The sequence below is a fragment of the Macaca thibetana genome, chromosome 3 (genome assembly GCF_024542745.1).
Source record: "Macaca thibetana thibetana isolate TM-01 chromosome 3, ASM2454274v1, whole genome shotgun sequence".
NCBI classification, from domain to species: domain Eukaryota; kingdom Metazoa; phylum Chordata; class Mammalia; order Primates; family Cercopithecidae; genus Macaca; species Macaca thibetana.
In genome coordinates, this window is record NC_065580.1 from 182,578,232 (window position 1) to 182,604,502 (window position 26,271).

Below are 26,271 nucleotides of genomic sequence, written 5' to 3' on the forward strand. Positions count from 1 at the left end.
GATTTTTACCGGACAAGAAGAAGCAACAGGATTTATTGTTGATGTGCATTAGAAAACCCAAGATTTTAATCTCCACAAATCGCCTCAAACACCTGGGTGTAGTGCAGTGTTTGACAATTCAGCCTTAGATTTCCCACCAAATGTAGACAGCTGTAAACAAGAACATCTATAATAGTGGTATTTTTTCACCTACTAATTCAAATTTCAGGGTTTTCTTTTCCTTTTATTTTTTTTATTTTATTTTATTTTTTATTTTTTATTTTTTTGAGATGGAGTCTTGCTCTGTCGCCCAGGCTGGGGTGCAGTGGCCGAATCTCAGCTCACTGCAAGCTCCACCTCCTGGGTTCCGGCCATTCTCCTGCCTCAGCCTCCCGAGTAGCTGGGACTACAGGCGCCCGCCACCTCGCCCGGCTAGTTTTTTGTATTTTTTAGTAGAGATGGGGTTTCACCGTGTTAGCCAGGATGTTCTTGATCTCCTGACCTCGTGATCCACCCATCTCAGCCTCCCAAAGTGCTGGGATTACAGGCTTGAGCCACCGCACCCGGCCTAATTTTTTTTTAAATTTTTTTCACTTTAAGTTCCGGGATACAAATGCAGAACGTGCAGGGTTGTTACATAGGTACATGTGTGCCATGGTGTTTTGCTGCACCTATCAACCTGTCATCTAGGTGTTAAGTCCCACATGCATTAGCTATTTGTCCTGATGCTCTCCCTCCCCTAGCCATTGCACCCTAACAGGCCCTGGTGTGTGTTGTTCCCCTCCCTGTGTCCATGTGTTCTCATTGTTCAACTCCCATTTATGAGTGAGAACATGTGGTGTTTGGTTTTCTGTTCCTGTGTTAGTTTGCTGAGGATAATGGCTTCCGGCTTCATCCATGTCCCTGCAAAAGACGTGATCTCATTCCTTTTTACGGCTGCCTAGTATTTCATGGTGTATATGTACCACATTTTCTTTTCCAGTCTATCATTGATGGGCATTTAGGTTGGTTCCATGTCTTTGCTATTGTGAATAGTGCTGCAGTAAACATAAGTGTGCATGTATCTTTATAATAGAATGATTTATATTCCTTTGGGTATATACCCAGTAATGGGATATGTGAGTCAAATGGTATTTCTGGGTCAAATGGTATTTCTGGTTCCAGATCCTTGATGTATCACCACACTGTCTTTCACAATGGATGAACTAATTCACATTTCCGCTAACAGTGTAACAGCATTCGTATTTCTCCACATCCTCTCCAGCATCTGTTGTTTCTTGATTTTTTAATAATCACCATCTGACTGGCATGAGATGGTATCTCATTGTGGTTTTGATTTGCATTTCTCTAATGATCAGTGATGTTGAGCTTTTCCTCATGTTTGTTGGCTGCATAAATATCTTCTTTTGAGAAGTATCTGTTCATCTCCTTTGCCCACTTTTTAATGGGGCTTTTTTCTTTTTTTCTTGGAAATTTGTTTAAGTTCCTTGTAAATTCTGGATATCAGACCTTTGTCGCATGGTAGATTGCAAAATTTTCTCCCATTCTGTAGATTGCCTTTTCACGCTGATGATAGTTTCTTTTGCTGTGCGGAAGCTCTTTAGTTTAATTAGATCCCATTTGTCAATTTTAGCTTTTGTTGCAATTGCTTTTGGTGATTTCATCATAAAATCTTTGCCCATGCCTATGTTCTGAATGATATTGCCTACGTTTTCTTCTAGGGTTTTTTTTTTTTTTATAGTTTTGGGTTTTTAAATTTAAGTCTTTAATCCATCTTGAGTTAATTTTTGTATAAGGTGTAAGAAAGGGGTCCAGTTTCAGTTTTCTGCATATAGTTAGCCAGTTTTCCCAGCACCATTTATTAAATAGGGATGATAATAATAAAATTAAATATTTTAAAAATCCAAGTTTAATTTTTTATATACTTACTCATCAACATTTTGTACTGATAAAAATCACTGGAAAAATTGATTAAAACATTCCCAGCTACTAGATGTTAATGAAAAAGTAATATAGCAGATTCAAGCATAGTTTTAAAGACAAACAATATGATATGCGTCTAACAGTTGGTTAGAGCTCAGCACTAATGAGGCCAAGGTCAGGGGTTAATCCCCTCATGGCTAGTAGTTTTGTTCTATTTCATAGCCAATGGCAGCATCCATGACTTCAGATAGCTGACTTGGATATGCATGCTATTGATCATTAGGGAGTCTGGGCTGAAGGATAGAGGGCACCAACAGAAAACCATTGCCCATTATGGGAAGAACAACTGAAGGGTAGAACTACCCTGCTCCATTTGTCCATGAAGATTTTCTTTTGCTCTAATCAGTATTAGGCCACCAGGTATAATTCTCCACTTTCAGCTTGGGATAACTTATCAGACAATAGTAAGAGCATTAAAATAGAAAACTGAGCTCTCCTTCTGGCTTGGTTTCTAAATAGAACTTGATTAAGTCATTACCCAATCCAGAACCCAGTTTTTACCTCTAAAAACTAACAGAGTTAGACCAGATGATTTTTAAGGTCATTTGCTGCACTAAAATGGCTCTATAAATACATTTAAGATTTTTTTTGGAGTGGAGGGTTGTCCAACATTAAACTCTATTACCTTCCTTTTGGTACTGCAGAAGGCAAAACTTTAAGAGGACCTCAATGAACCCCACTGTATTAATCAGGGTTCTCTAGAGAAACAGAACTAATAGGGTGTGCATGGTGTGTGTGTGTATGTGTGTGTGTGTGTGTGTGTGTGGAGAGAGAGAGAGAGAGAGAGAAAGCAACATCTAGACTGGTGTTTCACTAAATATCTGGGTACTGTGGCCTAGCCATGTTGACACATAAAATAAACTAACCATAACATCTGCCTTTTGGTATTTATGTCCTTGTGTAATCTTCATCCTTGCATGTTACTTGATTCCAATAGAGAAGGGCAAAGGTGACAGGAAGTCACTTCTGTGATTAGCATATAAAAGACTTGCTAGCAGGCTGCCTCTGTTGCTTTCTTGTTTTGCACACTATGATGAAGCCAGATTCCACTCCACATGGAAGAGACACGCATGATAAGGAACTAAGAAAGGCATTCAGTCTGTAGCCAACAATGAAGTAAGGCCTCCAGCCCAACAGCCTTCAGGAAATTGAATGCTGCCAACAATCACTGAGTAAAATTAAAGGAGAATCCTTTCCCTAGCTGAACCATCAGATGAAACCTTAGACCTTTGGGCCAACAATTGATTACAATCCTGTGAGTGACCATGGAATAGAGAACTCATCTAAGTCAGGCCCATATTCTTAACCCACAGAAACTCTGAGATAATAAATGTGTATTTTTTAAGCCATTAAATTTGGGAGTAATTTGTTGCACAACAATAAATAACTGATACAGGAACTAAAATTAATGTGACAAGATATTGATCACGGTTATTTGCAGATAAACAAATGAATGCTAGTTAATTTAAGCAGAAAGGAATATACTACAGGTTATAGAAAGCCCAGAATTATTGGGAACTGAAAACACATACTCTAAGCTTGCAGGAATTACGCCGAGAAGGCACACTATAAACCAGCCACCAAAGATTGCTGCTGCTTCTATCACAGTCAGGAAGTGGCCAAATCCAGAAGCTACTACCACAATGGCTGGCTCCAGAACCACACTCTCTCCACTGAAGTTTGTGACCTTAAAAATAGATGCACACACCTTGCTGTTTCCCTATGTTAGTCAGGTTTTGTATCAATGTCTCAAGTTAGCATCTGTGATACATATGACCTAAACAACATACCTTATTCTAGTAGCAAGAGAAGTTAGAAAATGTGTTTCTTTCCTTCTTTCCTTTCCTTTTTTCCTTCTTTCCTTCCTTCCTTCCTTCCTTCCTTCCTTCCTTCCTTCCTTCTTCCTTTTTTCTTCCTACTTCTCTTTTCTCCTCTCTTCCTCTTCTTATTCCTTCTTCTACACATTGATTTTCAGATCAATGAAAGACAGATGTCCACTTCAGCAAGAAAATATATATTCAAAATATCTAGAGAGTAACATAAGTAACTGTGATTAAATTCTGATTTATAAGTATCAAGCCTAACTTCTATAAGAATCCCCAGAAGGAATTCCTAAAAATAATGCAATACAGTAATTAGAAGCACAAGATTTGGGGGAGGAAGTCAAACAAACATTATAAAAATCCCATCTTGGGTGGGGCACAGTGGCTCTCGCCTGTAATCCCAGCACCTTGGGAGGCGGAGGTGGGCAGATCACAAAGTCAGGAGTTTGAGACCAGTCTGGCCAATATGGTGAAACCCTGTCTCTATTAAAAATACAAAAAATTAGCCAGGTGTGGTGGTGGGCACCTGTAATCCCAGCTACTCAGGAGGCTGAGGCAGGAGTATGGCGTGAACCTGGGAAGCAGAGCTTGAAGTGAGCTGAGATCCTGCCACTGCACTCCAGCCTGGGTGACAGAACAAGACTCTGTTTCAAAGAAAAAAAAAATCCCATCTTGGACAAGTTCCTTAAACTCTTTACGCCCTTGTTTCTTCTCCTATAAAATGAGAAAACTATTTGTTACTTAATTATCAGGTGAGAATAAAAAGTGACAACGTATTTTATACTGTTAGCTAGAAGACTCAGACAAAGTAAATGATCAATAATCGGTGTTAACTCTAAGCACATAACTGTGGTTCGTAGTTTAATGGTACAAGTCCTGTGAAGAACGTGAGATTTAAGGTCAGCTTAAAAAGGAAGAACTAGAGGTAAAAATGACGAAAGAGAGGTGTTTAAGATGTTATCACTGCACAGTGTCCCAGAACCTTTCAAAAAAGGTCTTAAAAAACCACTTAGAGTCTAGTGTCTTATAAATGGGTAAATGGACACATTGAAATGTGACATGTCATCTTAGAATAGGTGAGTAATGGAGAAGTCAAAGTAGGTGACTCCCAAGTTGGTATTCTAACCACTTAACTGCATTTCTTACTTGACTTAAACTATTAAAATTGAGAGTTTTTTGTTCTGTCTTATATTATCATCAGCATTGACATAGCTATTAATAATATAGACACTAAAGGAAGAAAATGAGATTAACAATGGCATCCATCAGCTAGGTCTTCATCAAACTATGAACAAGAGGAGTCAATGTCAAAACAGTGCACGTAATCCTTTTCTTGACTTTGAGATTGTATAATGACTCATAACAAGCCAATATGTAAAACATAGATTATGTTGACTAAAAAGGCTGCACTTTTCCTTCATTTTTATTGTTTCCTGTTATATCTATGATTACATACAGCTGTTCTTCTGCCACCAATTCATACATGAACACCTTTTGGTAGTTTTAATTGGTTTCCTCCCGTAAATAGAGACTTATGTTAAAATAAAATGAAATCAATAGATTAAGGTTAATTGTGCTCTGTTCTTTTTTTTATTTCCTAGGCTTACGGGAGAACTACTAATTGAATCTGATGAAAGCCATGGTTATCTCTTTAATCGTTTAAAAAAAAAAAAGCTGTAAAGCAAAAAAGCCCATTCCTACTTTAATTTTCTCTTAAAAGCATTTGTCATCACTACTGACATTGGACTGAACTACTATAGATCAGGAACCATGGATTGTTTCTACAGAAAGGGATTTTAAAATTCTTGTTCATCAGCCTTGGTTTTATACATGGATACCTGATTGAGCTCTGAGAGGGTTCCTGGGTCTTGCCCAGTTTAGTAGCAGCCCTGGGAGAGCAAGCCAGGTTCTGGAACAAGCCAGGTTCTGGGGTACCAGTTCAGTGCTTTTCCATTGCAAAGATGGAATTTGACATTTTCACCCATCGGATTTCCTATCACATTTTTGTGCAAGTTTGTGTGTCTTGCTCTTGTTTCATTCGTGGCTATGAAGATTAAAGAAGATAATAGGTGGCAGGAAACATGGCACTTAGTAAACATTAGTTGTTCTTTCCTTTTCTAAAACCTTGTGTAAATATAATTTTATAAATCACATTTAAGGACACTTAAGAGAGCTCTGTTTTAAGACATCTGGAAGGGAATCTTTTTGAAAAGGAGGAATCTTTTATAATGCAAATAGCCATCCCCTAGGTAACCTGTTTTGCCATCCTGGATATTTATAGTGCTCTGAGAAGAGTTTGTTGCTTTAGGATTGATATAAAGCTCTCTTCGCACACTAGTAGACACATGGCAAAGTTCGTGCAATTTGCCAGCTCTCTTCCTGATGGATTATGGCCGCTGTGCATTCTCCAGGCACCATAAGCTACAGGACCTGCCCTGCGATGAGAGGCTGTGTGTGGATGCTGTACACCACCCTCTTAGAGAAACCAGAATTCATTAGCTGTATGAGGTTGTTACTTGAAGACAGGAGCTGAACAGGCTGGCAAGAAAGCCTCACTTTTGCCATCAGAAAGAGCTGTTGCTTTTCCTTCTTCATTTTATTCTCACAGGAGGATAAAATCTGTTTTCCCTGAGGACCATAACATTATCACAGTAATATGCTTGGGCAGCGGGGGTGGGGAGCCTCTAATGCACAAACTGCCACCTAAATTCATTGGTTCCTGAAGTGCCCGCTTTTAATTAAATGTGCTGTCATAAATTGCTGGGCATTCTCTGATGATGATGATGGCAGCTACAAAATGATTAATACCTTTAAAACACATCAGTGTGCTGTCTACACACTTGTCTTCAAATAGTACTAACTTATTAGTATTAGTGCTTGAAGAAGGGTGTTCTTTCTGAGGTGTTTATTTAGTAGTGACATGTGGTATTACATTTCTCTGCATTTTTGTAGCTAATCTCCCTTCTGGCCAATAGCGCTTCTTTGTGAAATTTCTGACCTAGATGATAGGTAGATTTTGTATCTATGCCGTCAAGCATAGAAGTAGTATCAGGAAGTAGTGAAGACACTGTAAAGTTAAACTGAGGCTGGAGCCGAACCAGGAATGAAGACACAAGGCAAATGGCAGTGAGAATAGCCTTTTATTAGGGCCTGTGGGCAAGGTTCCTCGGTCAAAGGCATGGGCCGAGGAAGTCGCACTGAGGGAGGAAGGTAGGGGCTTCGTATAGCCTGAGAGGTAAGGAAGCTAATTGTGCAAACAGGGCCTGGGGGGTCTTGAAACTAGTAGGGCAGGAGCTGAGTAAGGGTCATGAGGAAGGGGTCTTTGGAAATTGTCAGCCGAAACTGCTGTTTACGAACTTGTGGAATGCAGGTGAGCTGCAGGTCACGGGGGAGTGTGACTGCCCAGCTGGAACCTCTGATGTATGTAAGTCTGAGGGTGTGTTCAAAGAGGGAGGGAAGTCTCGAAACAAAGGGCCTGCTGGAACAAAGGGCCTGCTACGCCGAGTGGTGCTGCCATGTCGGGTCCAGGTCCCTGCCTAACAGACACCACGCACAAAACCCTAGTTTTATCACTTACTAGTTGTGTGAGCTTAGGCAAGAATATTGACTGCTCTGTGTCTCTGTTTACCTATCTATAAATTGAGGTTAATTGTAGTAGTATCAATCCTACAGATTGTTGTGAGGATTAAATTAATTACTACACATAAAGCATTTAGAACTATGCTTGGTACTGTATGTATTCCACTGTTATTATTCTGCAAATAATATTCTGCAAAAAAAAAAATCAAGAAATCACAAAAGGGATAGGATTTTATCCTTGTTGTTCTTATTAACCTGCTTTTTAACTGACTGGGCTCTGATATTTACCAACATTCCCCTTTGCCGTAGTGATCTCATTCATAACTTGGGAGACTTCTCCTTCATTGGATTTTTTCCATACATTTGCAATCAGGTATGGAGGAAGGCAGTAGGACTTCTTCACATTTGTGATCATTTGTTACTGGTCACATAAATCTTCTTGTTTTGAGAATACAGTTGATAGTTCAATATGTATTTTTTCATCTTTCTGATTGCCTTAGACACACTGAAAAATTAGTCTATTAACTTTGAAGTTTCATAATCATCCTCTTTGCCATATGTCTATTGGAATTTTAAAAATGAACTGTCATGTCTTCTTTGAACATCTGTAGGAACTTTGTTCAAACATAGGAAGCCAAGAAATGTCCAGAGACATACTTATTCAGTTTGCGTGTGGCATTCTTGGAATCACTGTATTTTAATATTAATATAACCGTTTTAGTTATGCAAGTGAACAATCTTCATTTTTGCAAGAGAATGAATTAAGCAAACTACAAATTAAATTAGTTTATTTTAATAGGAATTTACATGTTATACATATTTACGTATGTGTTTGTACCCATGTTCAATTCACTTCAAAATCAGAATTCTATGTAACTATTAATAAACAATTTATCTAATGAGAAATATCATCTATATGTATCTCCAATGTGTTTGACATCATGTAAGGATTTTACATAAGTTAACTCATTTAACCTTTAAAGCTAAAAAAATGGAATTTAATAGGATTCTGAGATCAACAGTTATTGGTGATAGATAATTGAGAGAAAGACTACTTGCAATTCTTTTTTGCCTCTAAAACAATGAGGGGCACATGAAATGCTACCTTAAAATATGACACATTGGCATACTGAATGTATTAGACCATGTTCACACTGCTATAAAGAAATACCCAGAACTGGGCAATCTGTAGAGAGGAAAGAGGTTTAACGGACTCTTAGTCAAACCGCTGCGAGGGAGGCCTCAGGAAACTTATAATCATGACAGAAGGGGAAGCAGGCAGAAAGTACCTTCTTCACATGGTGGCAGGAGAGAGAAATGCATGTGTAGGAGGAACTGTTAACCACTCATGAAACCATCACATCTCGTGAGAACTCACTCAGCATCACGAGAACAGCATAGTGAAAACCACCCCCATGACCCAATTCCCTCCCTCTAAGTTCCTCCCTCAACACCTGGGGATTACAAATTCAAGATTAGATTTGGGTGGGGACACAAAGCCTAACCCTATTACTGAGTATCTTAAAGTCAAGGAAATGAAGAAAACAGCAGAAGCAGGAAGATACCTCTGACCTTCTCTCGCCCCTTCTCTCCTAAAGTGGACCATAGAAACTGAAATTTCTATTGCCCCCTTCTCCCCTGAAACAGGCCATAGAATTATAATTCCCCCTCTCTCCTTCTACCCGGAATCAGGCCATAAAATCTAAGAAGATCACGTCTGTGAATTACCTTCCCCTTCTCCTCCTCTGAAGGCTCTCTCATGACAGGTATTCTGCCCTATACTCAGAGAAAAGGGATGTCCCACAGAGAGACCAAGAAGAAGCTGAACAAACAGGCCTTGCTAAATTCCCTCCAGTTTATTACCATCAGATCATACCTTTTGTCCTCCAATCATATTTCTGCATGGCAATTCAAAAAAAATACACTTTTCTCTGAGCTTTAGAGTCTTCATTTCTGAAGGTTCCTGCCACATAAAACTTTTATTAAATAAGTGTATATTATCTTCTCCTGCTAATGTCTCTTTTGTTATAGGAATATCAGCCATGAACTTTGTGATAGGTGAGGAAAGAAATCTTTTCTCCCCTACCACAGTGTCTGGTACATAGTAGATGTTCAATAAGTGTTTGTTGAATAAAATGTGAATGTAGAAATGAATGACTTGTACGATTCCCAAAAAAAAAAAATGTATTCGAAATTTTTTAAATCCACCAGTATTTAATTAAGGTAAAGCACAATATGCTTGATCCTAAATGAGTCCATTTATCATTTTGAGCCTAAGTTTTTCATTTTCAAATCAAAGTTTGCATCAGCTCTACAGTCTTAAAAATTCACCATGGGATTTGCATCATCGATTACTGCCAATCAGTTTTCTCTGGTGCAGAATCACCTTTCACATTTCCATTAGCTAGGCAACAACTCCTGACATATTCATATTTTTCCTTTTGACTTTGTAATTTGAAAGTGAGGTTTAAAAACCAATAAAGCAAGAAACAGGCACATATTAGGCTCAATCCCAAAGGATAGTCATCTGTAACCTCTGCATGAGAATAGAAATATATTTGATATCTACAATTTATCTGTTCTTTTAAGGTACATCTTCTCTTTCTATTTTTTAAAACTTTGACCTAATTTTATACATGAAAGTGCTTTGCTCTTAGAGCCTTCCTTCATTTACCTTAAAAATAACACAGCCTGGAAATGTTTCTTAGTTTCTATTGGTTCATTTGTAATAATTTTTTTACATTTCACTTTTTAATTTCAAACAATTGCTAGGGAGAAAAATAAAATTAAGCCACACATTCCCTAGTGAATGAAAGGTAAGACAAATGATTACTGCCTAACTTAGGGGTACTGAAGTGAAGGCTAACAGGAGTAAGTTTTACCCGGTATTCATGGCAAATTAATGGACTAGACATTCATTTCACTGAAATAACTCTCTGAAGTGGTATCTTCCTTTTGGAATTCAGAGTAGAATACACACAAACACACACACACACACACACACACACAGCTGTGGTTCTAAATATAAAACTGCATGTAGTCTTTCTTTGACTTGCCCCTCTAGGAATAAAGTACCCAGGGTATGAACTCCAACGTACGTGACAGTCTGCTTATGTACGCAGCAGTCAGAATTGAAAGCCATTTACATTTTCCACAGCTGCTTTGAGTCTGGTATAAGCAGTACTAAAAATTGCTTAACCAGTTCAATAGTAATCTACAACTAGGCAACACCAAGGGAATAGACCTATTATTCTAATTAAGTAGATGTTGGCCTGTTTAAGTAATCCCTGTTCCTCACATAATCACACTCCAGACCCACATTTAATGTGCTTGACTCTCCCTACCTTGTAGGAAGCAGGTTGCCTAAGGAGAACTACACTAACTCTTTCATCTTAATAGAGATTAAAAAGAAGTTTCAGCTCAATTTTTTGCCCAAAATATTCATTACAAGAAAGTCTTTTAACAAAATTTCCCAAACCTATACTGATTCATCATGAGGAAAAATTGGATGACCCCCATTCCAGTAAAACCAGAACAAAGTGGATAGTCCCTAGAGAATATTGTGACAACATGCATAGCAAAAGTAACCAATCTCAATTTGTGGTCTTAGGAAATTCTTTTAATCTCAGTCCAGATGTCTCCGAACTTCAAACCAGAAGCAAATTATGTTCCTCTCACCACAATCAGCTGTTACAAGTGTTTAAGCTTTGTGTGGGTCCCGTAGCTAATTGTCTTAACAAAAGCTTCACCCAGGTGATACAGGAGACTGTGTTTGCATAATACTTCTTCTTTCTAGATTCAAACTCTCTTGCTCAATTGCATATACATTTTGTGAGTCATCTGGAATTAACCTCTTTGATAGCAAAGGCAGAGGAATGCTGATATAAGTTGATTCCAAAATACTGTGACTTGAATAATTAAAAATTAAAAGGTATCGAATGTTTCCCATATTCCTTATTGCAAATCTTGTCTATTCTCACAAAAGGTACACTCTGTTTTGAAGAGGGCAACATTCATAATCCCAAGAGATTTATCTAAACCCATATGACAAACTAATGAGACTCAGGATGATGGATTTTGACTATTAGGACATATTTGGTCCCGATTGCATAGACTGTGGAGCATGGAGCTTTCTTGTTCTTTCCTAGTAAGTTCCAAATATATATAACAGAAAAGCACTACTACAAAGATGGGTGGCTGTCCTCTTTCCTCACGATTGTCACAAAGCTTGTTAAATGTGTGTGGCTACTGATTGCAGGGCAAGGAACACCATTAGCTTCTAATCTGAGGTTTGGAGAGATCTGGCCCAAGACCTAAACAATTTCAAAAAAAGACCTTGAATAGAGATTGTGTACTTCTAGGGTACAGGATGACAAAGCATAGAGAATGGAAGAAGTGGTCCACCTGACCATTAACTCCTCAAAAGCCTGTTGATATCCTAACTCACATTAGGGCGTAATTCATGACTCCCACATCCTTACCTACAACCCCCATCTGCCACCTCTTCCCTACAAGCAATGTCCTGTGGGTTATGCACAAGTATTTCAAACTTGGTAATGTGTGCTCCTCAAGTTCAGCGACTGTTTCAGCACGTGGGATTTTAGTAACGCTCTGCTCAACCGCTAGGAAAATAAGATATCCAAATTGTCCTCTGCAGTTAAAAATCTTGATACAAACAAAATAAAGATTAGATAAATGGCCCCTTCAATCACTATCTTGGGGAAAGGTTATCTTAGATTTCACTGTGCTCAGGCTGGTACTATTAACACTGGAATAATCAAATCAAACTTCCTTTTTTCGGTTTACATTCACCATTCCTCTTAGCCTTAGCATTTGTGTTTTTTCCTCTCAGAAGTGGAATATTGGTTGCAATTTTCTTTAGTATGTAAATTCCTGCCATGCCAAACAAATGAGCCTCTCCAGAACACAATTGGTTACCTTTCATGTAGATATTCAGTAAATGTTTTTTAAATGGAGGAGTAGATAAATAAAAAAGAGAGAATCTGAAGGGCTTTTAAAGGTGCCTAGGGCAGTTTAAGCTCTTTCAAGGATGGTGAAAAATGTGATAAATTCTTTCCCCAAAGTGTAAGGGATTTTACACAACTGTCACTGGGTCTGAAGAAAAAGGTCAGATGAATCACAGATATATTTCAACACCCTCAGGGTATTGTGATAAGCTACTTTCCATCTTTCTCAAATGAAGGCACTCTATGATATAACTAACACACCGTGGTATGTATCTGTCTCCTTGGTTTTGGTGGATTGACGGAGGGACAGAAGGTTTAGATAATGAGGATTTCATTGGGTGTTTTAATTTAAAAGACCTGTTGTTGTTTTTTTAAACTGGCAAGGGCTTTTTTAAACTGGCAATAGCTTAAAATAACGTATAAGCCCTAGTTAATAAAGGAGACATCTTATCTTTCTCAAAGTTACAAAGACGAAAGGAAAAAAAAAGTGAAAATTTGAGCCAAACTTCTGTGACACGTTACTAAAATACAACGGGGAACATATCAGTCTTTTTGCTAGGGAAGAGGCTAAATGAACTGCATTTGGATTATAGTAGAAAATGAATGAATTCTCTTTCGGATCTCTTGGTACAGTTTTGTCTTATATTATTTATTTTATTTTATTTTATTTTATTTTATTTTATTTTACAGGGGGTTTCTAATTTGGAGAATGCAAAACCAAAAAAGAGAAAGTAAGTCAAATTGACTTTGTAAACTTCATGTTCCCTTAGTTCTGTAATGTTGAATGTGAATTTTTAGTGGACTTCGTGCCAAAGTACTTTTTTTTTTTTTTTTTGCAGCTGTCAAGTACAAATCTAGATGTGGATTGCTTTGCTACCATTTCTCTGTTTATGCTGATGCATGGGAAAGCTATGTTGTGACATTCCAGTAGACAGGGATGTGAAAATTAAATTTTCAGAAGAAACGTGTCTAAACCAGGCCTAGATTAAAGTGGGAGCATACATAAAAACATATTTCTGTCAGTGACCTATAAATCTTCCGAAGTATGTTTCTAATCCACATAAAAATGTGTTTGCAAAGAGTCTCAGGTTATTTAGGTCAGTCTGGCTTTACATTCAGCACATCCAGCTGCCAGAGGACATGACATACACATGTTGCATAAGGTAATGGGATTTTAATTGATAAGTAGGAAATACACAGGGGCAGGAAGCCGGTTTATGGGGAAACTTTCAGATTGCTTGCCGAGGATGCAGAAGAATGGCTTCCTTGCACCCTGAATTGGTCTGAAGCCAAATTGTGAATTATGTGACGTTCTCTCTGGGTGTCCCTTTTCTCAAAAGCTCTTACTCTATTCCCACCCGGGCACTCTGTGCTTTTTCATATTGTTTCCTTTTTTGTCCGCACCCCCCCACCCCCCCTCCACCCCGCTCAAAGCTTTCTCCCAGTTAAAAATATAAAACACATCCATAGTAAGTAGGTAATTGGGTGATTAACAGCTTAAGGACCTGTCAGGGTGGCGTAGTTGTATTTTAGTTACAATTAACTATTTAAACTACAACACTGGCATTTTAAGCATGAGGTGGAGTAAAGAAGGGATTTCGGGAGGACCTTTCTCAGTCTTATCGCCACATATGTGAGGCTGTTTATTCTGACCATGAATAAGAAATTCACTAATTCCAAGGCACGTACTTAAACAAAATAGTAGCTGTTGGCTTGTGATTGATGCTTCCACAGAATATAGGCTACCAAAATATAGATGACAGGAGGATTGAATTAAAGGGAAAGTGTCTGATGCTGACCAATTTACAATTTTTCTAACATAAACCAGATCAGTGAAGGTGCGCCTCAGATTCCAAGCAATTAAAATAAAATTGAAGTCTCCATTGAGTTCCTTAGTTTTTTTTTTTTTTTTGCCCACCACTCTCCTGATGGAAATGATGTCTCATGTTGTTATACACCTACCTCACTTTACAGTATTACAAACAGATTTATTTGTTTGGAATTCTTGCTACATGCCAAGAGATGTCCTAAGCATTTTGCATTAAAAAATTAAAAACAAACAAAAGATTAAGAAAAAGGAAACCTTATATATGCATGTTTTTGCTTACAATTTTGAGCTTAAAAAGGATAACCTTCGTTTTAATTTAATGACTGTCAAGAATATGTATCTGTGTTGCCGAAGTGAGTACATGACTATCAAATATATGAATAGTGGAAAACTCTTAAGCTGTAACAGGGAGTGATGAGATGTGTGTATGTTTACCCTCACCCATGAACTGATTAGCACGGTCCAGTCAGCATAATCCTATCCTCTGTTTCTGTTTCAAAACATTATGGAAATTTTCAATCATACATAGAGGAAGAGTTAATGATAAACTCATATCACCAAACTTAAACAAGGATCAATCTATAGTCAATTTCATTTCTACCCATTCTACTCCCCCAACTGCATCCCCACTGTTTTTGTATTAATAAAGCAGGTGCCAGACACATAATTTCATGCTTCAGTGTATATTATTAAAAAATAAGAATTATTTTTTGAAAAGCATAATCACAATACCATTACTGCACTAGAACAAAACAAGACAAATGACATTATATTGCCAAATATATAGTCAATATTGAACTATTTCTGACAGACTCGAATGCTTTTTCAGAGTTGGTTTGTTTAAATCAGGATCCAAAAAGCTCAGCTGGATTCAGTTCATGTCCCTTCATTTGTGTCTTTTCATTTATTTGTTGAAGAAACTGGAGTCTGTGTCCTGAAGAATTTCCCAGATTTTTGAAATTTGCTGATTGAATCCTTGTGTTTTTTTAAGCATGTTTGTCTCTACTCTATGTTTCCTGTAAACTTTTAGTTAAATCCCAAAGTGTGATAAGATTCAAATATATATAAAGTATGAAAAGGTCCAAATATATATATATTTATATGTATATTTAAAAGTTGGTCTTGAGTGACTGCGTACTTTCTCTTTTGTTGTGTTGTAAGCTATATGTCTAGTCTTGCTGTTATTTACCTCCCTCACTTTACAATATTATAAATAGCTTATTTGTTTGGAATTGTTTGCTATGTGCCAAGAGATGTCCTAACCATTTTGCATTAAAAAATTAAAAGGAAAAAAAAATTAAGAAAAAGGAAATCTTATCTATGCATGTTTTTGTTCACAATTTCGAGCTTTAAAAAAGGGTAACCTCGGTTTTAATTTAATGACAATGAAGAATATCAATAGTCAAAAACACTTAAGCTATAACAATGTCAGTTATGAGATATGTGTGTTTTCACCCACACACATGAATTGATTAGCACGATCATATTTTTATGACAGTGATATGGCTCAGTGGGTTCAGATGGTATCAGGTGGAGCCATTCGGCATGAAGTTGCCCATCAGCCTTTCAATTAGGCTTTATCAGTAATTGGTGATTATTTTCCAGATCTGTTATTTTATTAGAGATTGCATAATGGTTATATTCAATTTACATCATTCTTTCTGTATTTATTAACATAATTATTTGGAAAAGCACTTTCCCCCCAGTAACTATTTGGTTATCCTGAGATACTTTCATGTAAAATGACTTACCATTTTGTTCAGGTTTTATGAATATCGGTCTCTCCATATAGCATAGAAATTTATAGACCCAAATTATACTTGTATTTACTGTAATTCGCCACCTAGGGTTAGGAAGATTCAAGATCATAGGTAGACCTTAGTTAGAGGTAGAATTCATTCCCGCTCCCAAAGTGTTGCACACATTCTAATTTCTGTTTGATTAAGATGTTATTTATTAAATCTAGACTTAAATATTATTTCTTTTATTCTTCCAGGTTATTCCGGAGAGTTATGTCTGAAAATAAAATATTTGGTTAGTGATTCCCAAAGTTACAAGTGTAAATGATGTATTCTGTCTCCCCAAAAGTTCTTTTCTCCTGCTCCTGCCATGAAGCAACAAAACTGATTAATGAAAGTCAAATTGAGTTGTCTTTGAATTATATAGAAGAACATTTTTTAAAAGTGGCTTCATTCTAACTTTAAATGGCTATGACAAAGAACTCATTGATTTATTTGCAATACTTTCCTGTTATATTTAAACAGAATAATCCTCTTTGGTAGTTCATTGGCTGATCATCTTCCAGCTCTCCATGTGTAGCTTGGCTGCTGCATGGCCAAGGTGACTTGTTAGAGATCTTTTTAGATCTGTGAATCTAGGAGACAATAAAAAATTAGCAGAAAGTGGTTTTATTATAAAAGTCTCTTCTACAACATTTCACACACCAGATCTTCTCTTTAGTTTTTGTGATAGCATTCATAGTAATAACACATGCAATCCGTTTGGTTTGTATTTTAATTCTAAAGTAAACATCGATTTCTATTCATTACTTTTAGAAAGTTAATAGATTATCTCTCTTGTTACTTTACAGCAAATAGGGAGTCAGTAATTATAAAACATTCACAATGGTGAAACATCTGGGTCATCCAGTCAATAATTGTATTTATTTATTTATTTTTAAGACGGAGTCTTGCTCTGTTGCCAGGCTGGAGTGCAGTGGTGCGATCTGGGCTCACTGCCACCTCTGCCTCCCAGGTTCAAGCGATTCTCCTGCCTCAGCTCCCAGAGTAGCTGGGACTACAGGTGCGTGTCACCACGCCCAGCTAGTTTTTGTATTCTTAGTAGAGATGGAGTTTCACCATGTTTGCCAGGATGGTCTCCATCTCTTGACCTCATGATCCGCCAGCCTCGGCCTCCCAAAGTGCTGGGATTACAGGCGTGAGCCACCACACTGGGCCTCAATAATTTCTTTTAATGTAGTGTGCCAAACTTGTGGGTACCCTTTTCCCTTTCCTTCTCCCCAGCAGAGGAGTCGGGTGCTAATACCCATTTCCTTCTTTTTAAAAAACCAATTTTCTGGTAGGATCTGAAAAGCTCATTGTGACTAAGGTGATACCCCACAATGGGTACAACTTTGAAGGATATCTGCGTTTTAATCAGGTTTCAATTCTCCCAGCAGTAACATCTACAGATGCTGGATCCTATCAGGGTCCTGCAGTCACTTGCTGTTAAATATTTTGAATATCAGCCCTGATTTGAATAGCGCATAGTCTTAAATAAAAGGAAGTAAGGCAAAATTTTCTTTTTCATCTAGATCCATTCTCAGTCTATTCAGCACGTACATACGATACAACCAATATTTCTATCCTAACACAATTCTTGATGATCAACTGCCTTTTCTATAATCAAAACATATGAGCAAATAGTGACTTTAGAAACAACACAGCATGCTGAGTTTGTCTTCACGCTACGCATTGGTGGCATTATTTAACATTTGTTTTATCAATGTAGGATAGAACATGTAGAAAGATTTATCTGTAGTAAGTAATTTAGAAAGGACTCCAATTTTCCATTTGGTACAATTCATTTCTTCACACGTCCAGGCCCTGCTTTAGATGTTGGGAGGACAAAGTTAAGCAAATCATTTACCTTCCATTCAAGGATCTTAGAGTTTCTTGAAACCATCACAGCTCAGTGTTCTTTCTACGCAATTAGTTTGTTAGAAATGATGGGGAATCTTGAGGGTAAGGATACTTTAACCTTTTAAGGATGCATAAAAACAATTGATTATGACCCTGTCTCTACATATATATACATATGCCTATCATGGTGGCACATGCCTGTAGTTTCAGCTACTTGGGAAATTGAGGCAGGAGGATAGCTATGGCCCAGGAATTTGAGGCTGCAATGAGCTATGATCAAACCACTGTACTCCAACCTGGGCAACAGAGTAAGACCGTAAGACCCTGTCTTAACATTCATACAGCCAACAGACACATGAAAAAATGCTCATCATCACTGGCCATCAGAGAAATGCAAATCAAAACCACAATGAGATACCATCTCACACCAGTTAGAATGGCAATCATTAAAAAGTCAGGAAACAACAGGTGCTGGAGAGGATGTGGAGAAATAGGAACACTTTTACACTGTTGGTGGGATTGTAAACTAGTTCAACCATTATGGAAAACAGTATGGCGATTCCTCAAGGATCTAGAACTAGATGTACCGTATGACCCAGCCATCCCATTACTGGGTATATACCCAAAGGATTATAAATTATGCTGCTATAAAGACACATGCACACGTATGTTTATTGCAGCACTATTCACAATAGCAAAGACTTGGAATCAACCCAAATGTCCATCAGTGACAGATTGGATTAAGAAAATGTGGCACATATACACCATGGAATACTATGCAGCCATAAAAAAGGATGAGTTTGAGTCCTTTGTAGGGACTTGGATGCAGCTGGAATCCATCATTCTTAGCAAACTATCACAAGAACAGAAAACCAAACACCACATGTTCTCACTCATAGGTGGGAACTGAACAATGAGATCACTCGGACTCAGGAAGGGGAACATCACACACCGGGGCCTATCATGGGGAGGGGGGAGGGGGGAGGGATTGCATTGGGAGTTATACCTGATGTAAATGACGAGTTGATGGGTGCAGCACAGCAACATGGCACAAGTATACATATGTAACAAACCTGCACGTTATGCACATGTACCCTACAACTTAAAGTATAATAATAATAAATAAATTTAAAAAAAAAAAAAAAAAAAAAAGAAATATGATTTGAAAAAAAAAAAAAAAAAAAGACCCTGTCTTAAAAAAGTAATAATAATAATAATTGGTTCTGAATTCAAGAAAACTACTACAAAGAATAATGCAATCATAAGTTGTCAAGAGACATTAGAGTAACAGCATTCTATCATATATGGTGAGGTGCCTATGTAGTTCATGGGAATAAGTGGGTAGCCCACAGGATACCTGCAGTTGTCCATGAGGGACTACAACTCCCTAGAACTAGAGCTCTCTTAAGATATCACTTACCAAGTTAGAACTCCCGTGCTGAACTTGTTTTGATTTCAAATGTCTTATACTTACTGGACAAATGTTACTGTGAATTCTAACTAATTCTCTGCTTCGCTTTAGAAGGAAAAACTGTGAATGACAAAATCTGGCAGGAACACAGCAAGCATAAGAATGATTCCCACATCAGAAGGCCCTGTCAGCTAAAAGGTAATTGCTAAATTTAGTTCAGCTGACTTTGCATTTTCTCAAAGTAGTTTAAAGGGCAGGTAAGAAAAATTTACATCTTTCACCATGAAAATAAGCGGAATATTCTGGTCTACTTAAAAAGGAAAACCAAATAAGATAGAATAGAATATGCATTATTATAAACTATTACTATATACATGTATACATATACATATGTGTATAAACATCACATAGACACATGTACAGAAAGGAAGTGGGATCTAGTTAAGTTGCCTGCTGAAGCAAATAAGCAATTGAAAAGAAAACTAAAAGTTTTAATGTACAAAAGAATTTGAAAATATATTAAAAGTTAGGCTGGGCGCGGTGGCTCAAGCCTGCAATCCCAGCACTTTGGGAGGCCGAGATGGGCGGATCACGAGGTCAGGAGATCGAGACCATCCTGGCGAACACAATGAAACCCCATCTCTACTAAAAAATACAAAAAACTAGTCGGGCGAGGTAGCTGGCGCCTGTAGTCCCAGCTACTCGGGAGGCTGAGGCAGGAGAATGGCGTGAACCCGGGAGGCGGAGCTTGCAGAGAGCTAAGATCCGGCCACTGCACTCCAGCCTGGGCGACAGAGAGAGACTCCGTCTCAAAAATAAATAAATAAAAAATAAAATAAAAATTAGAGCACAAATAAACTCTAAAGATAACATCGATATGTTAATAGTTATGTTTAGGTCTTCTTAAAAAATGTAAGAGAAATAACCTTGATGATGAATATATAATTAGGTCTTTTTATAATTTAAAAATTTCCAGGAGAGTAAATTAGCAGTCAGGTGTAGAATAACATATTAATAGTAAGTGATTTCATAATTAAAATTACTTAACTTTGGGAAGACAAGTAATCAAACAGAAAGTCTTAAGAGTTTACAAAGATGAAAAACAGTATCGAAAGTTGATCTGCTTGGTATTCACCCCCAAGGGTTATCGGAATGACAAAAACAATTGATTATATTAGCTATTGATGATTCAAGAGTCTAGAAATTTCACCTGGGAGTGAAGAATGGATTGGGAACCTTAGGAGTCTGCCTAGTGCTCTATTCTATGGTTGCAAGACAAAGTCCTTTTTACTCTCCTGTGTCTTCTCTTTATGTGGCAGGAAGGAGTCTTTCCTGGGGCTGCAAGCTGTGTTGCCTGGGATTGGGAAAGGGGTGATGAAAGCATTCCTTTGGCCATCCCTACCGATATCTTACTGGATCATGTGCACCTCTGTTCCACTGGCTTTGAGCCTAGCACAGCACCAGGACTTGCCCAGGAATTTCAGGTCCTGTGGTCTGGACTGCCTTTCAAGTTTACTTAGGACCCTAAAGTGCTTCAGCCCACTCTGGAGGGGCTAGTCAGAATTTGGGGGTGAGTCTATATGCTCCCCCTGTAGTAGATAACTGAATTTTGCCCTGTGTTGCTTTCCACTGTGAGAGACAGCACTGAGGTCAATGCAAAGTCCCACAATAAGTTGGCTGTCCCTTCCCCATGCACAAAGATTCTCTCTCAGCACCATGAGGATGCCACCAGGGATAGAGGAGGGCAGTGGAGTCAGCAATCCCAAACTGCCTTTCCTACTTTTTTAGTACCTCTTTCAAGGAGATGATGTTAGAACCAGGTATTGTGATCACTCACCCGATTTTTACTTACTTACGGAGGTGCTCTCTTGTGTGAAGAGCTATTCAAGTTGGTATTCCTGTGAGACGGCTGATTACTGAGGGTTCTGTTCAGCCACCTTGCTCCACCTCCCTCTCTATCATGTTTGGATTGGACTGTCTTTACCACACAGATGCCAGCTATAAGCATCCACACCTTCAGTCAGTTAATCAAACTCTTGTCTATCAGTTTCTCTAATCATCCACCATTCCGTTTATCTATTAATCCTTCTATAAGCACCTGTTTTATTTTAGATTATTGTATATCGATCTATGGATAAAGAAGGTATAACGGTGTTAAAGAGTATTGTAGATATAAATTTTTCCATAAATTTCTTCAAGTATTCTATTTCCTAAAACTACCTTTCTCTTATGTACGTTTTTTGTTTTGTGTTGTTAGTTTGGGAATAAAAGGCAGGGAATCCTATTATAGCTACACTGAAAAAGCAGCAAAGAATCCTGGCCTTAGGTGAGTTACTTCTGGTGGCTTTGTCAGCGAAGGAAGAAAGAAAGCCTTTACAGAATTTTTCCCAGCTTTGATATTTCTCAGGGTCTTGAGTGACCGTGTGTGTTCAGCGAGTGCGTGTGCATGTGTGTGTGTCCAAGAACCTCAGCAGACATTTCAGTAGCAGCAGTTGAGTCACTGGACATTTCCTAGAGATTAATGCCATACTAGGAAGAGTTGATGGCCAGAGACCAAGGCTGTCTGTAACATTATAAATTGAAGGGAGAAATTCAAGGCCACAAGTTGTAGGCTCTAATTTTATGGGTATAGTGGTTTCATTTGGAAGGTTCAGAGTATTTCTAAGTAATTAGTGACCTACGTATCAACCTAAAATATTTCTTTCTCATTTTAAACACTCCTTTTTAGCTGTTAATTGCATAATTACTTAGGGTTAGTTTACTGTGCCTGAGGATAGACAGTCTGTGGAGTTCAGTGAGATGAAGATGGGAAAGTGCATCATTGTTGTCATCCACAGCCCACATGATTTTACAAGATACTAATGATGAAATTGTAAAGATAGCTTCAATAAACTAGAAGAAAATATATAGGGAAATAAACTGTAGTAGTGACATTAAGTCCTAAGCAATCGTATAAAATTCAAGGCCAAAAAAAGGCAATTTTCCTCAATTTCAATTTCAAAATGATATTTTGACATTAACACATTATATTAATAGCATTTCAGCCCTAAAGAATATTGGGACCTGATGAAAAGATTCCACAGGCTATATTTAGCTAAGATTTGTGTCTGGTATATTAATCCATAGCTCAACAACATGACTGTACTATATAGGTTAAGGCCAAATTTGTCAGAATAAGTTGAGTTCCAGATGCATAATATTTTTAATTTATCTAGTCCATTTCCTTCTTCTAAGGAGATTTTTATCTAAGCCTACATCTGTTCTATTAAAAGAGACTGCATCTGTAAAATAATGTAGAATACATTGAGTGCTTAGGACTTTACAACTAAAAAATTGGCATAGCTTAGGTGTGAGGAGAAATTAATCTATAATTCAGGTTAATTGTTAAATTTTCGGCATTATAAATAGGAAGAATATTTGTAATATTTATTTTAGTAAGTTAAAGTCCATTTTAAAATATTTAAATTTATTCGACTTTACTAAAAAGAATTGAGAAGAACAAACTTTTGAATCTGTGAATTGGAGTTTACCTAAGATTAAGTTATGATTTAATTAAAGATAATTTCAAGAATAGGATTTTCATATTTTATACCAGAAAGTACAAAGAATAAAAATAAATCAACTTTTAAAAAATAATAAAAAGGAAACAAAACAGAAATTTTTCAATCAATCAGTGTAACTGTGACAGACTATTCTACAAGAAAAAGCTGGGGAAAAATGGCATATATTACTAAGGGAAGTGAGGGACCAGACAAAGTCAGAAAACAATGTTAGTAATAAGAGAAACATTAACTTCACTATACTGCTGCAAACTTACTTTAAAAATAAATCTTCTTTACATGTGGCTTTGATGAGATTAATTATAAAAGGAGGAACGCAGAGGGAAAGAAGAGGTGTTCTTAAGGATTTCTACTCTAGTCCACCATTTCAATTACCATTGGTTTGAAACCTAATTTCTCTCCTGACTTCTGGTCAATATCATTATTTGTCCAGCCTCTTCAATGTAAGCTTATCAATATTTTGGCTTAATTTTTCAAGATCTTATTAATTATTTTTCTTCATTGGCCTGAGGCCAAGTAGCTTAATTTTAAGATGGCAAAAGATGGTATAAATTCACAAATATATTCACCATTCTGGTTAATTTTCAGGAAACACACATTTAATTTTAGAAAAACGTGTTTCCCAAGGGCAGGTAATTTAACTTTGGCCAAACTGGACTACATGAGGAACACCAGAGGGAAATCCTACTTCACACCTCTAAATGCTTGCTTACAAGGTGGGAAAAAAGTCCCTGAGGAAAGGGTACCCACTGCATGGTTTGATGCCTCATATATCCAAGGAAGGCTTTCTGAATTCAATGATGAGACCACTTAGGCTTCTAGTGTTTTATTCAAATGAATCTTCAGATCCTTTAATTCTTTAGAGGAGTTCTTACTGAGATTAGAGTTGCCTGTTTGAAAAGTAATATAGTCAGAAGTATCTATGTTAGAAAACCTAAAAACTGATTAAAAACAAAAACTTTTTTTTACATCCCTTTTATTCCTTTTACTGCCTCTGTATTTGAAGGGCAGTTGTAATCTCAATTTTTATGCTGGATGGCATATTTTTGTGCACATTGATGTTGGTAATCTACGATGTAGTTCTTGAATGTTCTGATAATCTATTGCAGCAAACAAACCATTCCAATAGTTAGTAGTATAACAGAACATCTTATTAGGCTCATACATTTGCAGGTCAGTAATTCAGTTGCGGAACTGGTCCGCAATGAGATGTCAGAGGCTTCATTTGGGAAGACTTGAATGACTGGGGAGGACTTAAACATCTGGTAGCTGGAGTCATATAGAGGCTCCTTCACTTACATGTCTGACAACTAGTCTAGGTTAGGCTCGGCTCAGCTGGGCAGCCAACTAAAGAACCTATATGTGGCCTTCTCATGTCCCTCCAGCTTCTCCCAGCCTCAGGGTTGGGTTTCAAGTGTGTGCAACATGCAAGGGAGCTTCACACATCACAGGAAGAAGTGTCTAGGAATGAAGATCCCAACAGCCCAAGGCAGAAGCTGCACGGTTTCTTGTTTTGTAATTTTGTTTGTTTGTTTTTTGCTTTTTGAGACAAGGCCTGACTCTGTTGCCCAAGCTGATCTTAAACTCCTGGCCTCAAGCAATCCTCTGCCTCAGCCTCCCAAGCAGCTGGGATGTAGGTGCTCCACTGCCCCCGGCTTATGCAAGGCTTCTTTAACCTAACCTTGGAAATCACAAAATATTACTTCCACTGCACTCTACTGTGACAAGTGAGTCACTAAGATCACCCCAGAGTCAACAGGAGAAGAATTAGACTCAATTTCTTGATGGAATGGGAAGGCATGGTTGTGGCCAACTTTGGAAAATACAGCCCACATATTGTGTAATTCAACTCCTGCCTTTGCTGCTACTTAGGACCAAATAGATTCTGTCTTTATAAAGCACTTTTTGGAGGGTAATATTTGGGAATCATAAATAAATAAAAACGTATAAGACCAGACACCAAAGGTTTAAGTTTGCCTAATTTAGTCCCAACCCTTAAAGGTCCCCCATTTTCTACGGCAGGGCCTGTGAAATGGTACCTCTATAGCTGAATTTATTCAGAAGAAAAGCTTGGTGGGGCCATATGATGTTTTAAAAATCAGGACATTTTACATGAAAATCCATACGTTTGTATACCCTTGAAAAACACGAGGGAAAGTGCCAGTCCAGGACCCAAAGTCTCGGGTGACTTCAACTGAGAGAGCTCAGAGCCATGGCTACCCTGTAGCTGGGGAGCTGGATCTTAAGCTCACTGTAGGATCCCCATTGCCTTCTTGATCGAATTAACTTCATTTAGTTATATATTTGATTCCTGTAGATATTTATATTTACAACATTGGTCTAATGGTTTATGCTCAAATTCTTCCACCTGGTACTCAGGGCCCATTACAATTGGGCCTCAGTCACCTATCCAGCCCTACCTCCTCTTACTCGGCATCCAGAATCGCCCTCTGGCCTAACCAGCCTCAATCTCTACACTTAATTAAACATGTTCCATTTATGCTGCATAATAGGCCAGAGTTCATGGCATCACTGCTAAATTTACACCTTTTCCTTTCCTTCCACTTTTTCAAACTGTATCCATTCTTCAAGCTTCCGTTCTGGCCCTGTCTCTTCCACAAGTTCTGGGAGTCGTAGTGATCTCTCTCCATCGTATTGTGTATGAATCACTCATTTTTCTGCCTTGTGTTGTTATGTAAGTGCATTGCACATATTCGTATCTTATTTTCTAAGCTTGATTCCAGACTCTAGAACACAGGAGGCCACTTTACTGTTCTTTTTCTATACCCAGAAGAATGGCTATAGAAGGAGTAATTCAAAATTCCTGTAAAAAGGTGACTAAAAGAGACAACACGGGAAGAAATAAAAGAAGGGAGGCAATATTTCTTTTTCTCAATACAGAAACTAAAAACCAAGCTGCAAAAACTCAGCTTCTAGCAGCCTGACCCTGTGACATAAATTCTTGATTCAAAGAACCAGATCACAAAATTGGCTCATTTTAAAATTTAGGTACTTTCTGGAATCCTGTTGTATGGTTAGTCTCATTTTAAATACTAAGTTATTGGTGCAAGTAACTTTGAGACTGAGCTGTGAATTTAACATATCTTTTAACTATAGCTATGATGGAGATCTGGAGAAAAATCTGTACCTGTTTTTCACTGTGTATGGAAGATAGGACTTGCCTGTCCTTGCTTCCACTGCAGAATATGAGAATGAGGAATAGTAGAAAACTGAAGCAATGGTTGCAAGTAAATAGGAGTGAAAGTGAAAGGAAACGTCACTGGCCTGGTGACGAGGTGATGTTGGGTCGCACTTTCCTCATCTGTAAAATAAGAGGCTTGGATTAAGTGACCCATAAAGTCTTGTCCTCTTTTAACATACCATGTATTTCAGACTTAAATAAATGAAGCTCCCATTTACAGGAGCTAAAAGGGAAGTGCTGCTACATTTGAAAAGGTTTCATTTAGCTGCAAGCAAATGGATGCTACATTGCAAAGCTT

General features: G+C 37.7%; 1 protein-coding gene across 2 annotated transcripts in view; it reads left to right on the plus strand.

The window, feature by feature from the left end:
- SAMSN1 (SAM domain, SH3 domain and nuclear localization signals 1) overlaps window positions 1–26,271 on the plus strand; it is a 176,375-nt gene that overhangs the window by 30,395 nt on the left and 119,709 nt on the right. For both annotated transcript variants that reach the window (XM_050782363.1, XM_050782360.1), the window contains exons 3-5: window positions 13,022–13,062; window positions 16,156–16,193; window positions 19,323–19,409. In XM_050782363.1, the coding sequence (XP_050638320.1) occupies window positions 13,022–13,062; window positions 16,156–16,193; window positions 19,323–19,409 (166 nt within the window). The remainder of the gene's footprint in view (window positions 1–13,021; window positions 13,063–16,155; window positions 16,194–19,322; window positions 19,410–26,271) is intronic.